Source organism: Ornithorhynchus anatinus, chromosome 15, assembly GCF_004115215.2.
Source record: "Ornithorhynchus anatinus isolate Pmale09 chromosome 15, mOrnAna1.pri.v4, whole genome shotgun sequence".
Taxonomy (NCBI): Eukaryota; Metazoa; Chordata; class Mammalia; order Monotremata; family Ornithorhynchidae; genus Ornithorhynchus; species Ornithorhynchus anatinus.
In genome coordinates, this window is record NC_041742.1 from 19,461,437 (window position 1) to 19,481,499 (window position 20,063).

General features: G+C 42.5%; 1 protein-coding gene across 1 annotated transcript; it reads right to left on the reverse strand.

The window, feature by feature from the left end:
• Positions 1–1,759: 1,759 nt before the first annotated feature.
• PNPLA4 (patatin like phospholipase domain containing 4) lies at positions 1,760–14,027 on the reverse strand. Its single transcript, XM_007670455.1, is given in 5 exon segments — positions 1,760–1,882; positions 4,745–4,813; positions 5,905–5,970; positions 13,646–13,781; positions 13,936–14,027. Coding segments are annotated over 5 exon segments (486 nt in total).
• Between the last annotated feature and the right edge of the window lie 6,036 nt (positions 14,028–20,063).

A 20,063-nucleotide genomic window follows, 5' to 3' on the forward strand; every position in this document is an offset into this window, starting at 1 on the left:
ATTCTCAGACCTTAGCTCTTTTCACTAGACCATACTGTTAAAGGAGATTGCCACTGCCTTACCAAGGTCACACAGCAGACATGTGGCAAAGCTGGGACTAGAACCCAGGTCTTTCTGACTCTCAGGCCTGGACTCTATCCACTAGGCTACGCTGCTTCTCTTCCTTTTGAGCGAGACATATTCTCAAAGGTAACCGACTTTATTGAAAAGCAACATTAAATATCCTAATGAAATGTTCAGAGATAAAGCCTGTGATATTAGGAAATGGACAGGAAAGGGAACTAAGAACCTGGTAAATCTTCAATTATAATAAATTATAGTATTAAAGGCAGCAGATACAGTGCATCTCTTGATAGATATGTGTTAGCATTCCCTAACAGTTTAGTGACTCAGAACTAGCTAATGTACCAGATTTTAAGGAAAAAATGCCAGTTGTACATCAGGACTGATCTGAGGCTATTAACTTGAGCTTTGAAATATAAGAATATGCAGCAAGTTGCTTCACGTGAAACTCTGATCACTCATCTTTGGAAAATGTTATTTGAGCTTGCAGATATTATACTCTTCAAAAAAATTTTCACTCTCTGACAACTTCTAGGCAAATAAGAGAAGGAGCCTGGCTTAGTGGACAGACCACAGTCCCAGGAGCCCGAAGGACCTGGGTTCTATTTCCGGCTCTGCTGCTGGTCTTCTGTGTGACCATGAACAAGTCACTTCACTTCTTTGTGCTGCAGTTTCCTCATCTGTAAAACGGGGATTAAGACTGTGAGCCCACTGTGGGACAGGGACTGTATCCAACCTGATGAGCAAGTGCCTTTCCTAAGTGCTTAGAACGCTCCCTGGTGCTTAACAGATACCACAATATAGAGTAACACAGCTACACTGTATATCACCACATAAATGTGTAATATGGGTGTGTGTAATTTTCAAAAAAATTCAAATTCATTGAAACGGTCCTATTTTATCATACCGCCTTCAGTGAGTTTCGTGTCCACTTTTTGAGAAGCAGCTTGGCCTAGTGGAAAGATCTCCGGCCTGGGTATCAGAGGACCTGGCTACAAATCCCAATTCTGCCACCCGTCTGCTGGGTGACCTCGGGCAAGTGACTTCTTTGTGCCTCAGTTTCCTCATATGAAAATGGGGATAAAGTCCTACTCCTTCCTACTTAAACTCTGAGCCCCTTCTGGGACTATATCCTGCCTAGTGATCTTGTAGGTACCCCTGGGCTTAGTACTGTGCTTGGCACATAGTTGGAGTTTAACAACTACCATATATTGTTATTATTGTTCCCATTATTATTGAAGGGGTGGTGCATCCACTCTGAAAATTAAGTATTCCAGTTAAAAGCCTAAAACATTGAAAGAAGATTCAAATGGTAGAAGAATACATGACAATTAAAGGCATGCAATTAAATTGTTTTGTTGCACACAGTCACTTGGTAATTAGAGTTCATGCTTGACAAAGCTCCATAAAAACAGATTTTTAACATGTCATGATATAGATAGGAATAAATGAAAATTTGCATAATTGGAGTGTTACCATTACTGTTCAAAAATACATTACAATACACTTGAAGGGATACTTTAAATATCATTTAAATTTTATTATTCAAGGCTGCAAAAGCTTTCAACATTTCCACGAGGCAGTAGACTGCCATAGCTTCCACGCCAAACCCAAAGTTCTACTATTTTCAAAACGCTCAATCCGAAAATTGTGCTGAAGTAAACCAGAGTGTTTGCATCACCCCATTTTTTCCAGTTTACCAGTTTTCTTTTTTAAAAAACTTCACAGCATCACTGAATTGGTCTCGATATAATGATTCCATTTACTTCTGACATGTGAAAAGCGCTTGAGTGAGTCTTACCAGGTTAGTCACAGACAACTACAGTTGTACTTTCCAAGTGCTCAGTACAGTGCTCTGCACACAGTAAGCGCTGAATAGGATTGAATGAATGAACTAAAAGATCTATACGAGTAAGTTTTAGGAAGCAAATGTAAAAACAGTTCTATAGCTGCCGTTCTAACATTGCCCACAAAAGAATGAATAAAACATGGACAAAAGTAGACTGTAAGATTGTTTTAGGCAGGGAACCTGCCTACCAACTTGGTTACGTTGTATTCTCGCAAGACTTAGTTCAGTGATCTGCACACAGTAAATGCTTGCTATATACCAATGATTGATGGATTGACTGAAGAGTAGTAACAGTGAAATTTTGATTGCAGTTAAACTCCTTGGTTAAGCTAGTCGGTTAGTGTTCTTCATATTCCCTCATTTATTTAGATGTGCAATCATCTCACATAAACAAATGACGTACAAAAAGTGCTTAGTACAGGGCTCTGCACACTGTAAGCGCTCCGTAAATATCATCGATGGACCGATGAATTTGGATTGGCTTTGAATTCCTGTTATGCCTATTAACCTCAGAAGAAGGTTGATAAGCTAAGAGTTTGGACAAAGAATGAATTCAATTTCACCTTTACAATGACATTGACAGCCAAACCACTTGTCAGCTGAGGAACTTTGGACAAGTCACTGAACTTTTCTGTGCCTCAGTTCTCTCATCTTTAAAATGGGGATTAAGACCGTGAGCCCCACCTGGGACAACATGATCACCTTGCATCTTCTCCCCCCCCAGTGCTTAGAACAGTGCTTCACACATATTAAGCACTTAATAAATACTGTTGTTGTTGTTATTATTGTCCATAATTCTATTTTTATTGATGCTATTGATGCCTGTGTACTTGTTTCGCTTTGTTGTCTGTCTCCCCGCTTCCAGACCGTGAGCCCGTTGTTGCGTAGGGATTATCTCTATCTCTTGCCGAATCTACTTTCCAAGCACTTAGAACAGTGCTCTGCACACATTAAGTGCTCAATAAATACCACTGAATGAGTATGGTAACGTGCGAAGTAATCACAGCAATAGATGGAATGCGTACTAGACTTGTGGAGGGAGTGCTTGATTTCTTTCCTTTACTACATATCAACAATTACATTGATGAAAATATTTACAATACGGAATGAGAAAACTGAAGCTGCAAGACTCAGAAAAATGGGTCACTAGGTTGATGAATGCCAGAAGGTGGGAGAAAAGAGAATCCCGCCTTAGAACTACTTTAAAATTTCCAACTGATTATGGAAATCCTCATCAGTTCCAGTCACATTTATAGCCCTTATAGAACAACTCTGAGGTCCTGGAACGTGGGCAATTCACCGGCATTGAAGCAATCAATTCTCATTGCCGAGTGAGACGTGCGAAGGGAATGAATTTCTGAGGAGCTGGCATATGGCGATCTGAAATGGGACCTAACAAAGCAGAGAGGGCAGAAAAGAACCGGCATTTTTAAATCCTTTGGAATAATCTTAAAAACTACTATGGTATTTAAACACTATGACCAAAGCGCTGTACTAAGCACCAGGGAAGAGATAAGTTGGTCAGTTAGGACACAGTCCCTGTCCCACACGGGGCTCAGTCTAGAGGAGAGGAATGACAGCTATTGAATCCCGATTTTACAGCTGAGGAAACTGAAGCAAAGAGAAATGATTTGACCAAGGTCACACGGCAGAACACAGATCAGAACCTAGGTCCTCTGACTCAGTCCCCCGCTCCTTCCACTAAACTATGCTGCTCCTGAAATAGTTTTTACAAACAGCATGGAAGAGCAGAAGATTATTGGGAGGAAGCATCCAAGGGAACAGTGTGAGAGGCGAAGTGGAGGGGTGCTTTGAGCACAGGATTTTGGAAAATGGGGACCACCCACACCCCAGAGACAGACTTAAAAATGGCAGGTGCCCTGAGTGGGAAAGGCGTCAGGGAAGCAAAGGAAATCTGTGTGTGCCCAGGATGTAGAATGGATTGTGAGTCATGCATAGTCCTTTTCATCCTCACCCACGGCTCTAAAAAATACCCAACAAAGGGATAATTTCCTTATGAAAGGATAGGCTATTTGCCACCCAAGCGGTGGGTGAGAGAGAAGAATAAACCCCTAAATTGAGATTCTAGGAAAACATGGAACCACGTTATTTTGTAATAACCGATCGCTGACGAATGCGGCTACAAATAGGTGAGATTTTGCCCCCGGGAGTGGTGACGCTGAATTAGTATCTTAGGCGTACACCTCTCCTTTGTATATGAAGTTGAAGGAAATGAATCCTATCCATGAATGTGGAATACATTTTAATCCCAGTGCATCCCACGCTATAAACATGTAAATATTCTTTTATTGAGCCCCTGATAGTTCCAGGCGTTATTTTTAACTCTGCTTATTAGTTTCCTGATGTTCAGTAATTAACCCATGTTGTTGGTTTTTTTAATGACATTTGCTAAAGTATTTACTATGGGCCAGGGACTGTACTAAGTGCTGGGGTAGATTCAAGATTGTCAGGACGGACACAGTCCGTGTCGCACATGGGGCTCACAGTCTTAATTCCCATTTTACAGGCGATATAACTGAGGTACAGAGAGGTTAAGTGGCTTGCCTGTGGTCAGACAGCAAACGAGTGGCAGAGTTAGGATTAGTACCCAAGTCCTCTGACTCCCAAGCCTGTCCTCTTTCTACTAAGCCACACTGCTCTGTGGCTAAGACGCTCCTTGTAGGAAGGAAATGTCCAACAACTCGTCTATTCCCAAACTTGGCATAATGCTTTGCACACAGTCATTGCTCAGTCAATATCACTGACAATAGCATTTGTTTCAGACTATCAATATTTTCCAGTATAAATAAATACTTATTCAGCAAAATGTACCCTCCACAGCTTTATATGAGGATGTAAGGACCTGAAATGATCCTTGGTACATGAAAGCAGGAATGCAGTCTGTAAATTTAACCACAAAACAGTTGTAGGCAATCCCATAAAAGGATACATAAAAAAGGAGGAGGTCGTTGTGAAATTTTGCCTCATATGGATGCCAGGATTGTAAGCTCCTTATGGTCAAAGAACTATGCTAATTCTGTAGTAGTATATTCTCCCAAGTGCTTAGTACAGTGCTCAAAGCATAGTAAGTGCTCAATAAATACCATTGACTGGTTGATTGATTCACGTTACCTTCAGCACTGAGGGGACAGAGGCTGGATCCGCTCTGCTTAATTGGTATCTACCCCAATGTTTTGTTCGTAGGAAGTGCTCACAACCACTAAATTATCATTATTATTATTATTAAATCGATCAGCGGTATTTCTCATGGTAGGAGTTGATGAAATGGTTTAAAGTCAATGGTAATTGCTTGCTGTGTGATAATTGCTTGCTGTGTGACCTTGTGCAAGTCACTTAACTTCTTTGTGCCCCAGTTCCCTCAACCGGAAAATGGAGATTAAATACCCCCTGCTTAGACTGTGAGCCCCATGCAGGATAGCAACTTTGTCTGACCTAATTAACTTGTACCTATCCAAGTGCTTAAATCAGTGTTTGACACATAGTTAAAAAAAAGTAAAAAAGAAAAAAAAACACAAAAAAATCTCTCCTGCTGCAACTAAAAATAGGGCAGAGGAAGGAAAAACCTTTGCCAAAGCCTGGCATAGAATATGTGACTTTAGGTTATCCCGGATCATTTTAAAATTTGTGTGCTCTGAAACATACCAAAAGGTACTCTGCCACTTGTCTGCTGTGGGACCTTGGGCAAGTCACTTCCCTTCTCTGGGCCTCAGTTACCTCATCTGTATAATGGGGATTTAGACTGTGAGACTTGTTTCTACCCCTGCACTTAGAACAGTGCTTGTCTTGAAGGGCTTAACAGATACCATAATTGTTATTATTAATTTGTGGGACGTGGACTGTATCCAACCTGCTTAGCATGTATTTTCCCCAGTGCTTAGTAAAGCTGGCACGTAATAAGCGCTTAACAAATACCATTTTTTTTTTAAAAAAGTAATTCTTAGTGGAGCTCTCTTTTGAACATTTCAAATTACCTCTCCTTTACATTCTACTGCTTTCAGTCATGCGTAAACTGGTACAAAACTGCTTGCTAGGAGGACCTGGATGGGTAAAATAAAGATATCACCGAAAGAGACAAGTATTAATATTTTCCTTCAAAATGAAGTAATCTTTACGGTAAGGCTCATATTATTCAATGACTGGTACACATATTTCAAAGGAGTCACATCAAGAGAAATTACATCAATATCCGCTCTGTTTGGGAAAAGACGCCTGCTTAAACCAATTCCAGGTGCATTTTTTTTTTACACTTTTGCAAATAGCCTGGAGACTACCCACAATTCAATTTTCTTTGAAGCAACCAACTTGGCCTAAGTGAGATTGGCACTCTAATTTAGGCACAACTTCTCAAGTTGTTGTAAAATTATATTTTCTATGGTCAGGTTGAATTCCAAGTATGAATAGATTGCAGACACAGCGTCAGTGACGTTCAGTACTGACATTATTAGCTTGGCAGAGTACAATACGATGGAGAAGCAGCGTGGCCTAGTGGAGAGACCATGGACCTGGGAGTCAGAAACTGGTTTCTAATACCATTCTGCCACTTGTTTGCTGTGTGATCTTGGGCAAGTCACTTAACTTCCCTGTGCCTCCGTTTCCTCAACTATAAAAGGGGGATACCTGTTCTCCCTCCTATTCAGACTGTGAGCCCCATACGGGACAGGGACTGTGTCCTACCTAATTAACTTGCATCTACCCCAGGGTTTAGAATAGCGTTTGACACATAGTGAGCACTTAACACATACCAATAAGAAAACACAATGTATGATCCCTTTTTTTTTTATAGTATTTGTTAAGCGTCAAGTGCCAAGGACTGTACTAATAATAATGAAGTTGGACACGGTCCATCTCCCACATGGGGCTCACAGTTTAATCCCCCTCTTATAGATGAGGTAACTGAGGCACAGAGAATGCAGTGACTCGCCAAGGTCACACAGCAGACAAGAGGTGAAGCTGGGATGAGAACCTAGGTCCTTCTGACTCCCAGACCCATCCTATATCTACCGAGGCACGCTGCTTGTCATTTGGAAGCTGCTCTCTCAGCAATGGCAGTAGGGAGAAAGACAATCAGAATAGAGTGAAGGAGTAGAACCTGTGGCCTTGACTTGAATCCCGTGGCGTTAGTATGCTGCCCTGAGTAACCCAAGAGAGAAAATTCTGACAATTGAGCCTGACTGCATTGACAAGAAAATGGCAGCTGAAGCTCAGCCGGCTTGAAATGAATTACCTTTCACCCTCCTACCTCAACTGGCTACTCTCTTACTGTGATCCAGCTCACAGACTTCACTTCTCTAATGCCAACCTACTTTCCCTGTACGTCAATCTCGTCTGTCTCGCCGCCAACTTCTCGCCCACGTCCTGCCTGGCCTGGAACACCCTTCCTCTTCATATCCTATGGACAATTACTCTCCCCACCTTCCAAGTGTCACTGAAGGCACATCTTCTCCTCCTTTCCTTTTCTCCCACTCTGTTCTGCGTCTCCCTGAGTTGCTCCCTTGATTGATCTCCCCGTCCAGCCCCACAGCACTTAGGTACATAGCCGTAATTTATTTATATTAATGTCTGTCACTTGCTCTAGACTGTAAACTCACTGTGGGCAGAGAATGTGTCTGTGAGATGGTTATTTTGCCCTCTCCCCCTCCAGACTGTAAGGGCACTGTGTGCAGGGAATGTGTCCCAAGAGCTTAGTACAGTATTCTACGCACAGTAAGTGCTCAATAAATACGATTGATTGATTGATTGATTGACATAAGATGAATGTATGGGATCAGGAACTTGGAGAAGGAGTAGAGCTTTAATAGTTCCCGGGCCATCTTACCATTAATAAGAAGTGAAGCTGGGATTAGAACTGTGGGCCTCTCGCTGCCTGGCTCCTGCTTTTTCCACTAGGCCATGCTACTTCTCAGAGACCTTCCTTGGGCTAGTCAGAGGGAGGCAGCCAAATTTAGCAGGCTGGAGAGTTAGTGGGATTTTTTTTTTCCATCTTACTAATCAGCCATTTTGAGCTGTGTCGTACATAACAGGTGAGCTTCCTCATCTCTGCTGATGTCTGCAGATGATGTTTGCTCTTACCCTATTTTCCATGGAAGATGCAGCAAACACCCTCCAACCAAACTCTTCATGGGCAGAATTTAACAATGATAATCATAATAATAATGCTTCCCCATCTAGACTAAACTCACTGTGGGAAGGGAATGTGTCCATTGCATCGTACTCTCCCAAGCACTTAGTACAGTGATCTGAATGCAGTAAGCGCTCAGTAAATATGACCAATCGATTGACTGATTGTTAAACGCTTACTCTGTGCCAAGAACAGCCCTTAATCACTAGGGAAGGTAAAAGATAATCAGGTCAAACCCAATCTCTGTCCCTCAAGGGTCTTACAGTGTGAGAAGGCTGGAGAACAGGCACAGAAACCCGATGAGGAAAGTGAGGCACAGAGAGGCTAAGTGACTAGTCCAACTGGCCCGCGGCAGAGCCGGGTTTAGAACGCACATCTGTGTTATTCCCCGGACAACGTGTGTGACGGTGGCCACGTGAAGCAGTCACCGCCACCGGGGAAAGGGCCACGGCCACAGACGAAGCGGAACCATTTCAGTAGTGTTTATTGAGTGCCCAAGCTAAATGAAGAACTAGAGCCTTGAAGCCTGGCAAAGAACCACATGGCTCTGAGGCCGCCTCACCCATGGCAACATTTCTGCCCCAGCAGACACTGTTTACGTCCCTCCTTTCAGCCACGCTGACGGTGTCTTAATCGGCAGCCACGTTTCTAGGATGGTGAGGGGGACATGTTTTCGCAAGCTTGCATATCTTGTTCCAGCTCTTATGGCCAACCTGTGTGCGACTCATAAATCTTCAACAAAATGCGGGTGAAAGAGACAAGCTTTTAAAGAGATTTCATCCGAGGTTCTTGAAATTAATTTAGCCGCAGAGTACTGGCGGGTGGCATTACGTTCCTGCAGCCAATTAATAAATGGAGCAAAACAGATGGAACCATTAAACGCCCCCAGTTCTGCGACAACGCGTTTTCTTTCGGCGGTTTGGGTACAACACGGTGAAAGTCTGAAGGAATATCGTTCTCTCAGCATGAGTCTGCTGTTAGTAGAGCAGAACCTTCCTGACTGTAATGAAGGATGTTGGGAAAAAGTAGAGTGAAAGAATAACATTGGGATGAGTGACCACAAACCCTCAACCCCTCATCAATTAACTTCCAGTAAATTAATGGTTACTACAGTGTGGTTTCCTCATATCCAAGATTCTTTCAGAAAATCACCTCTGTGCTATCACATTCTGTGAGAAGAGGCGGGGCCTAGTGGATAAGAGTACAGGCCTGGGAGTCAGAGGGACCTGGATTCTAACCCTGACTCTGCCACATGTTTGCTGTGTGATCTTGAATAAGTCACTTAACTTCTCTGTGCCTCAGTTACCTCATCTGCAAAATGGGGATTTAGAATATGACCCCCATGTGGGATATGGATTGTGTCCAGTCTTTTGTCTACCCCAGCGCTTAGTAAAATGTCTGGCACAAAGTGCTTAACAAATATCATTAAAAAAGAAAAAAAGTCTACCAACTCTGTTAGAGTATACTCTTCCAAATGCTTAGTACAGTGCTCTGCACACAGTAAGTGTTCAATAAATACGACTGATCGATTCCATGTAATTTGTCCAGTATTATTTCCCAAGCCAATGGCAGAGGTGAGAATGGAATTCACTGGAGCCCAATTGCAACTGGCCTCATACTATCTGTAACAAGTCTGTCTCTAAAACCAAGTTGTTGAAAGTTAAAAGAACTGCACTGTGGCATTTAAGTATATTATTATATTTTCATGTTTCACTTAATTACCAAAACAAGTACTTTTCCTAGATAGAGAAGTAGTTTTGTGTGCTATTCAATAAGTGCTAAATTTTTCCTAGGCCTGGATGAATTTGCAGGTAGATGTGAGGATGCCAGAGTGATATGATAGCGCTCCGAGGGGCTTTAGGTTGAAGGACACTACAATAATATAACGTTTTACCTCATTATATTGGGAATAAATCTGGGCCTAGCTAAAGTTCACAATCTGGAAAACAGGAATATCATTTCCCCCCCCCCGGCTATAGACAATCGTGAGGTCCAGGAGTTAATGTGAAAATGTCATTGAGCTCTTCGGAAGAAAAATTCAATGCAATTACTTTACTACTGTTAATAACAGTAAGAATTCTTCTCATATGGAAAGTGCAATGAACTGAAAAATTCCCATCACTCTTCCAAATCAATGTATTTTTTCTGTCAGGGCCATATGGTCACTTCACAAGTATCATCCCGAGCTTACTAGGAAATGTAGTCCTTTTTGAAGCTGCGTGGCCTACTGAACAGAACATGGGCGTGGGAGTCAGAAGAACTTGTGTTCTAATTCTGGCTCCGCCACTCATCTGTTATGGGTCCTTAGGCAAGTCACTTCACTGCTCTGTGCCTCAGTTGTCTCATGTGTAAAATGGAGATTAAAACTGTGAGTCCCATGTGGGATATGGACTGTGTCCAGCCTGATTTGTTTGTATCTACCCCAGTGTTTAATATACAGTGCCTGATAGACACTAAGCACTTAAGAAATATCATTAAACCTGTCGACCAGAGTTTATTTTTTTTTATAGTTCCATGCAGCAATGGATTTAGAGGAGAGTAAATTGATACTAATGCTACAGGTTGGGAAACCGTACCTAATTTTAAGTTTGGCATAATGTGACAACTCTGTCATTATGCCTTTATGATGAAATAAAATTTAACTATAATAAGCTTTTTCTTTTGTATTGTTTGTATGACATTCGTTAAGTTCTTAGTACGTGTCAAGCAGTGTTCGACGCACTGGGGTGGTTACAAGTTAATCGGGTCAGACACGGTCCCTCTCCTTCATCAGCTTCATAGTCTAAATAGGAGGAAGAACGGGTTTTGGATTGTCATTTTACAGAGGAGGAAGCAGAGACACAGAGAAGTTCAATGAATTGTCCAAAGTCACACAGCAGGCGAGGTGTAGCTGGGATTAGAACCCAGGCCCAGGCTCTTTCCACGAGGCCCCGGTGCTTCTTTAGGCTACTCTGTAAAACCTGGGTCTAATGCTCTTTGTTATATTGAAAAACACCAGCCATATCCAGTTTCTCCCCTCTTCCAGATGCACTTGAATTTACATCTGTACTTGGATTTGCACCCTTTATGAACAAACCCTTTCCTCAGCCTCATAGCACTTGTGTAGTGATAATAATGATGGTATTTGTTAAGGGTTTACTATGAGCCAAGTACTGTTAATAATAATAATGTTGGTATTTGTTAAGCGCTTACTATGTGCAGAGCACTGTTCTAAGCGCTGGGGTAGACACAGGGGAATCAGGTTGTCCCACGTGGGGCTCACAGTCTTAATCCCCATTTTACAGATGAGGAAACTGAGGCACCGAGAAGTTAAGTGACTTGCCCAAAGTCACACAGCTGGCAAGTGGCAGATCCGGGGTTCACTGTTCTAAACACTAGGTAGATACAGGATAATCAGTTTGTCCCACGTGGGGCTCACAGTCTTAATCCCCATTTGACAGGTGAAATAATTGAGGCCCAGAGAAGTGAAGTGACTTGCCCAAGGTCACACAGCAGACAAGTGGTAGAGCTGAAGATTAGAACCCATGACCTTCTGACTCCCAGGCTTGGGCTCTATCCCAAACTGCGCCATGCTGCTTCTCCAATCCATAACTCATTTATTTATATTAATGTCCATCTAACCCTCTAGATTCTAAACTCACGGTGGGCAGGGAGCGGGTCTACCACCTCTGTTATTCTGTACACTCTCAAGCGCCTAGGGTCTCACTAATTATGAGTAAAGTAATTGCATTGCATTTTTCTTCTGAAGAACTCAACACTATTTTCACAGTAACTACTGATCCTCATGATTGTCTATAGCCAGGGGGTGAGAAATGATATTCCCGTTTTAAAGATGGTGAACTTTAGCTATTATTCATATTTAGCTATGCACTCGGTAAATATGATTGATCTTTAATCCTATAGTAGACGGAGAATAAGAGTGTTTAAAAAACTAAAGCCAATTGTTTTGGGGAATAAATTGCACAGCAAGCTTTATACATGGTAGGGGTTTAGTGCTGTGCTCAATGAGAATCTGGCTGCCATCACAAATCCTCCTGCTCTAGTTGCAATTCAAAGACAACTTCTAAATGTATTTCCTCAAGTCTCAAGAAAATGATCCATCTTAAGCTTAGTCCAACTTCCACCTTCTCAAGGCTAAATCAGAGGGATAGTGATAAAAGATAACCGTTTGTGGAAAGAAATTCTGTAGGAACATTCTACATGATAAAAAAAATACAATATAATGATTGTGGTATTTATTAAGCACTTACTATGTTCTAGGCACTGTGCTAAGCACTGGGGGAGGCGGGGGGGGGGGGAATACAAGCACATGGGATTATATACGGTCCCTTTCCCACAGCAAGGTCACAGTCATAATCCCCATTTTACAGATGAGGTGACTGAGGCACAGAGAAGTGAAGTGACTTGCCCAAGGTCACAAAGCAGACAAGTTGCAGAGCTGGGATTAATAATAATAATAATAATGTTGGTATTTGTTAAACGCTTACTATGTGCAAGGCACTGTTCCAAGCGCTGGGGGAGATACAGGGTAATCAGGTTCTCCCACGTGAGGCTCACAGTCTTCATCCCCATTTTACAGGTGAGGGAACTGAGGCACAGAGAAGGTAAGTGACTTGCCCACAGTCACACAGCGGACAAGTGGCAGAGCTGGGATAGAACCCATGACCTGAGTGTATGAAATTATACTCCCAGTAAAAGGAATAAGAAGAATAATCCAGTACAGCTGACCTTCCGAATTAATGAAGCTGCTCCTCTGGCTGAAAGATGATTCAAGTTATGACAAAAAGAAATGAATGTCACTGAAATATTCATTCAGAAATAAAATAGAAAAGGAAAAGGAGGAACCCAAAAGGCAGATATAGAAAACAAAGGAAGAGAACCAAGAATATAATACAGGCAGCAGAGAAAGTCCATTTACTTTTCTCTCGAGGTTGCAAGAAATCCCAGCTCAGCAAATTCCCTGCAGAATTAGAGGTTCTCTGGAAGTTTACCATTTTGGCATTTTCAGATACCGTCTTTGCAGGGTCTTTTCCCCAGGAGAGGTATCAATCAATCAGTGTTATTTATTGAGCACCTAAGGTCCGCAGAGCACTGTACCGAGCACTTGGGAGAACACACAGAATCATTATGAGTCACCTGGGGCACTCAAATGCATATTTAATATTCAACTAAGCCCGTCATTGGGCAGGGATTGTCTCTATCTGTTGCCGAATTGTACATTCCAAGCGCCTAGTACAATGCTCTGAACATAGCGCTTAGTAAATACTATTGAAGGAATGAATGAACCAGACATTTTCAAATCCGTTCAAGAGAACTCTAAACAGAAAACCACAAAGTTTTTTATTAACAGATAATCATGAAACCTGAAATGAACGAAGCATCTAGATTCTGGCCTTACTAAAGAAAAGCATCCAATCAGTCATTCAATCCTTGGTTTATATTGAGTGTCTACTGTGTAAAGAGCTCTGTCCTGAGTGCTTGGGAGAGTCCAGTACCTGGAGTTGGTAGACATGATCTCTGGCCTCAAGGAATTTACAGTCTTGGAAATCACAGGGTCTGGTTATGTCTGTCCAAATTCTAAGTAACTTTGTTACCTCACTGAGGTCCTTCCTGGAGGAAAACTGTAAAACCAAGCAATTTTCTCTCATTTTGGTTTTAGTGATAGCTACGCAGAGTCGATTCTCTGCTATCTTGTGAGCATTAGGGAGAAGAATAGCTTCCATACTGTCTCTGAAGAAGAGAGAATGATAAACATTATTCAGCTTTAATTATTAAACACAATGTAAATATTTCAAGAGAGAATGCTGAGCTTTCAACTCATACTTTCTTCATATTTTGGGTTTTACATAAAAGGAAACAGTTGAAGAAAATAAATAACGTCTACCTTAGCCGGGCCGTAAAATCACAGCCTGGTGTGACAGCACCGAGGGTCTGGTTTCTAACTTCTTCAGCAAATTTGTAAGTAAATTCCCGCATTCCTGAAAAATAAATGGTTGATTTGAAAGGTCAGGTCTTGAAAACTGCCCGTCTGAGTTACGCATAATCATATATCATTTTGGTGGAATGCTTTCCACTTGAAAATTGAAAGAAAATCAAGGTTTTAATTTGTCCACAAATTAAAAGATAACCGGTGTCAGCTGCTCCTGGCTCAATTATTCATGCATAAATCATGAATTGGATTAATAACTCATTAATTTGTCCCAGCACTGGAAAGATTTGGTTGTGAATACATCATTTGGGAACTGATCTGATGGAAAATTATGCAAGAATAATTCTGCTAACTAGAAGAACTAAAAATCAATCCTACAGTTAATATATTTAGATGCCCAAACAAACAAACAAACAAAAATCAGATGGCTAGTTTGCTAATTAGGGCCTCATGTGAAATGGTAAGGGAGCAGTAGCGTGACATTTAAATCTGAGACAAGAGAACGTTGCCCAATCGGTGTTCAGCTACATACACTATCCGGGTAGATTTAGGCAAATCATTCAACACATCTGTGGGTTAAGTAGGTGGTGAAAATAATTTTGTAGTGAAAAATACGAAATACAGAGTCGGCGAAAACCAATTACAAGCAGAAAAGGGCACAATTTTTTTTTGTCCCCACCAGTACTCAATTATGGGTGGCACTGCTTATGAAAGCACTTCTAAACCATATTAAACACCCAAATACAAGCATTATTAAAATACATTTTGAAAATAATAGTCAATTACTTTGTTTCTCCATCTTTAAGTGTCAGAGGTGGTAACAGGCTTCCAGAAGACTGCATGTCAGTTCAGTACTCTGAACTCTGAACAATATCGCCAAGATCCGCCCTTTCCTCTCCACCCAAACGGCTACCTTACTATTACGGGCTCTCGTTATATCCCGGCTAGACTACTGTGTCAGCCTTCTCTCTGACCTCCCTTCCTCCTCTCTCGCCCCGCTCCGGTCTATTCTTCACTCCGCTGCCCGGCTCATCTTCCTGCAGAAACGATCTGGGCATGTCACTCCCCTTCTTAAACAACTCCAGTGGTTGCCTGTCGACCTCCGCTCCAAACAAAAACTTCTCACTCTAGGCTTCAAGGCTCTCCATCACCTTGCCCCTTCCTACCTCTCCTCCCTTCTCTCTTTCTACCTCCCACCCCGCACGCTCCGCTCCTCTGCCGCCCACCTCCTCGCCGTCCCTCGGTCTCGCCTATCCCGCCGTCGACCCCTGGGTCACGTCCTCCCGCGGTCCTGGGACGCCCTCCCTCCTCACCTCCGCCAAACCGATTCTCTTTCCCTCTTCAAAACCTTACTTAAAAATCACCTCCTCCAAGAGGCGTTCCCAGACTGAGCTCCTCTTCCCCCTCTACTCCCTCTGCCATCCCCCCTTTAACTCTCCGCAGCTAAAGCCTCATTTTCCCCTTTTCCCTCTGCTCCTCCACCTCTCCCTTCCCATCCCCACAGCACTGTACTCGTCCGCTCAACTGTATATATTTTCGTTACCCTATTTATTTTGTTAATGAATTGTACATTGCCTCGATTCTATTTAGTTGCCATTGTTTTTACGAGATGTTCTTCCCCTTGACGCTGTTTAGTGCCATTGTTCTTGTCTGTCCGTCTCCCCCGATTAGACTGTAAGCCCGTCAAACGGCAGGGACTGTCTCTATCTGTTGCCGACTTGTTCATCCCAAGCGCTTAGTACAGTGCTCTGCACATAGTAAGCGCTCAATAAATACTATTGAATGAATGAATACTCTGTGCCTCAGTTCCCTTGTCTGAAAACAGGGATTAAAGACCGGGAGCCCCATGTGGGACGAGGACCGGGTCCAACCAGATTTGCTTGTATCACCCCGGTGTGTAGTACACTCCCTGGAACATAGTGTTTAACAGATACCACAGTTTTCATTAAGTGCTTAGAAAAGTGATTGGCATATAGTAAGTGCTTAACAAATGCCATTATTATTATTATTATACAATCAATCAATCGTATTTATTGACTGAATCCCAGAATTGGTTACAGTTTTGTAGTGAAAGATCTATAAATGTTTGACCTTAATATCTTGGTTCTCTCGTAACTTGGATAGGTATCATTTTTGAAGCACTTAGGAGTTCCCCACTTTGATTTTTTAGGTTTTTTCCGAGTGCACAGGTCTGAGTTACTCCTATAGTAACTATGGGAACGTCGTTGCATGGAGTCGCTTCTGAGTGGCATCCATTCTTCAGCCAATGAATTCACTATTTATTAAGTACTTACTGTCCTTCACAGATCTGAACTAAGTGCTTGGGGGAATGGGATACAATAGACGCGATCCCTGCCCACCAAGAGCTTACAGCCTAATAGAGGAACGTGGCGCACTGGATAGGTCACAGGCCTGGGAGTCAGAAGGTCATGGGTTCTAATCCCGGCCCCGCCACTTATCTGCCGTGTGACTCTGGGCAAGTGACTTTCCTTCTCTGTGCCTCAGTTCCCTCATCTGTCAAAGGGGGATTGAGACTGTGAGCCCCGTGAGAGCCAGGGGCTTCATTCAAACCAATTTACTTGTATCCACCCAGGTGCTTAGTTCAAAGGTTGGTACATAGTATGTGCTAAACAAATGCCACAGTTGTTATTATTTTTATTATATCCCTTAATTACTGCCTAGAATCCAGTGCTTGACAATTTTGGTAATTTTGTATGACCAAATCACTTTAGCTGCTCCGACCTTCTGACTGCAGTTCCTTCCCCATCTACACTGTAAGCTCCTTGTGGGCAGGGAATGTATCAACCAACTCTATTATACTGTACTCTCCCAAGCGCTTGGTACAGTGCTCTGAACCCAGTCAGTGCTCAGTAAATACCACCGATGGATTTACAGAGAGAGATAAAAAATAAAGCGGACATAAAGGAGTCCTAAGGGGGAATGTAAATGGTTCATAAGTGCTAGAGTTGGCTCAAGGGATGATATGGGTCAGGGTGATGAGAAATTGATCTGAAAAGGATTGTTGGAGGGGTTTCTGTTCAACGTGGACATGTATGGGTAAACTATTGTGGGCTTTGAAGAACAGGGAGAATTTCCCTGAACAAATGTTTAGAAAATGGTCTGAGCATCGGAGTTAAGTACCGACTGGCTGGGGAAGAGATTGAAGGCAGGGAGACCAGCAAGGAAACCAAGGCTGTAGTTGAAGCAGGATCAATAAATGACATTTACTGAACACTTACTGTGTATAGAGCACTATTCTTAAGTGCTTGGGAGAGTTTGACACAGGATTTTAAGTTTGTTATGAGGAGGGAATGTGTCCGTTAGATGGTTATATTATACTTTCCCAAGAGCTAGTATAGTGTTCAGCATAGAGTTCATCATCATCATAATCATAATGGTGATATTCCATTCATCCAGTAGTATTTACTGAGCACTCACTGTGTGCAGAGCACTGTAATAATAATGATGGCATTTGTTAAGCACTTACTATGTGCAAAGCACTGTTCTAAGCGCTGGGGAGGATACAAGGTGATGAGGTTGTCCCACCTGGGGCTTACAGTCTTAATCCCCATTTGACAGATGAGGAAACTGAGGCAGAGAGAAGTTAAGTGACTCGCCCAAGGTCACAGCCGACGAGCGGTGGAGCCGGGATTAGCACCCATGTCCTATGACTCCCAAGCCAGTGCTCCTTCCACTAAGCCGTGCTGCTTCTCGGACAGGGTTTGGGGGCTTGGCATTTCTTTAATGTTCTCTCAGTATCCCTTTCTGCCTTCTTAAACAGACTTGAGGTTGGTCTGAGGGTTCACCCTAAGCACTGTGGATTTTTGATCTCTATTATTCAATCGTATTTGTTGAGCACTTAATGTGTGCAGAGCACTGTACTATGCACTTGGAAAGTACAATTCGGCAACAAATAGAGACAATCCCTACCCAACGACGGACTCACAGTCTAGAAACGGATATCTTCTTTCCAACACTCTGCTTAACGCCCCTTCCTCTCCAATTGGACATCCCGATTGATGCCTGCGATGGCCCAGTACTGGAATGATTCTTAAGTGATTCTTAAAAGCTATTATGTGATTGGAATGTTAGAGTAATAGAGTCCTATAATTAGTCCTATGGGAAACACTTTTAATAATAATAATAATAATAATATTGTTGGTATTTGTTAAGCGCTTACTATGTGCCGAGCACTGTTCTAAGCGCTGGGGTAGACACAGGGGAATCAGGTTGTCCCACGTGGGGCTCACAGTCTTAATCCCCATTTTACAGATGAGGGAACGGAGGCACAGAGAAGTGAAGTGACTCGCCCACAGTCACACAGCCGACAAGTGGCAGAGCTGGGATTCAAACCCGTGAGTCCTGACTCCAAAGCCCATGCTCTTTCCACTGAGCCACGCTGCTTTTATTCCTACAGTATTCCTTGCTTAATAAGAGAAGAGTTCTATAGCTACAAAGAATGCACAGTGAATTTAAACATTCGCCATAGGTCTTAGTACGGTAATTGATTTATAACCATAGTACAGTTTCAGATCATTCAGACAGGCATTCGATCAGTGGCGTTTATTGAGCCCCTTCTGAATGGTAGGTCCTGAACTAAGCACTAGAACAAAAGTAGCAAGACACAACGCCCTCTGCTCTCACGGAGCCTACAGTGTCCCGGAGAAGAAAGGTAAAATTATTTACAGAATGGGAAAGCTAGGGAGAGAACCACTATGAAGCTCAAAGTGGTGCAAGTGCATCCGGGTGAATCAATTGAACTAGTAATTGAACGAACAGGTAGATTTACAAACAAAAATAGAAATAAAGACAACTTTGCATTTATCTGTATCTGCTAAGAATAGGAATAAAGCACAAAACCCTAAGGGTATGTCGGTCAGTCGGTTGTATTGCCAACTCAGTCTGTGCAGACCACTGTACTAAGCACTTGGGAGAGTACAATATGCAGACACATTCCCTATCCACAATGAGCTTACAGACTAGAATCGTTTGATGTTGTCGATCCATCAGGGAAGACCTCGGAGGAGGTGGGATTTTTTTTTTTTTTTGGAAGGCTTTACAAATGGGGAGAGCTGGGATCAGTCAGATTTGGTAGAAAGAGAGTATTGGGCTGAGAGAATAGCTTGAGGGAAGGATTGGTGGTGGGAGAACGTTAGGATGGTGTGTTTGGGAGGGATAGAGAGGATGAGAGGAGGAGGAGAGGGTGAAGAGAGTCTGTTGGTGAGATGGAGAGAGCCCACCATTAATGGTGAAGACTGTCTGCTTGATGTGCAAGGATATGGGTAACTATTTCAGGTTTTTGAGGATAATAATTTTGGCATTGGTTGAGTACTTTACTGTGTGTCAAACACTGTACTGAGTGCTAGGGAAGATCCAGGTTAAGCAGGTAAGACAGTCTGGAGGAGGGAGAAAACAGATATTGAACCCCCTTTCCCAGGTGGGGAGATTGAGGCATAGAGAAGCTCAGTGACTTGCTCAAGGTCACACAGCAGGCAGCCGGCAAAGCTGGGATTAGAATCCAGATCTTTCGACACCCAGGCCCATGTTCTTTCCACTAGGCTCCTCTGCTTGTCCAGTAGTGGAGAGAGATGTTTGCCAAGAGACACTGCCAGGACCTACCTTCCTTTTTTCCACTGAAAATCTTCAAGAGTTAATTATCTTAGCATGTGACAGAGAGAGAATTAAATGACATTTGTACTTTCTCCTCTCGAGGATGTAATTAATAAGTGTTGAGTATTGCTATGGATAGATATTCATTCAAGACCATAATTTAACTTACAAATAAGTAGAACTCTTTTATCTTTAAGGGAGGTCAAGGGAGTGATTCCTGTCCCTGTTTCACTTCAGAAACGAAACAATTTTCATGATTAATTTATATTAGATAGAGTGACTTCAATTCATCGATGTAGTTCAGTGGCTTCTTCTCCCTTCTTCCATTTCCTAACCCTTTAGCACACTGAAGGAAGAGAGAAGGAAACACATATTAGCAAAGGTGTCTAGATCTTTGGAGAGAGGTAGAATTACACAATGAAAATGAGAGCCAATTGAAAAAGAGCAAAGAGCTACTAAAATGAGGGATGGAA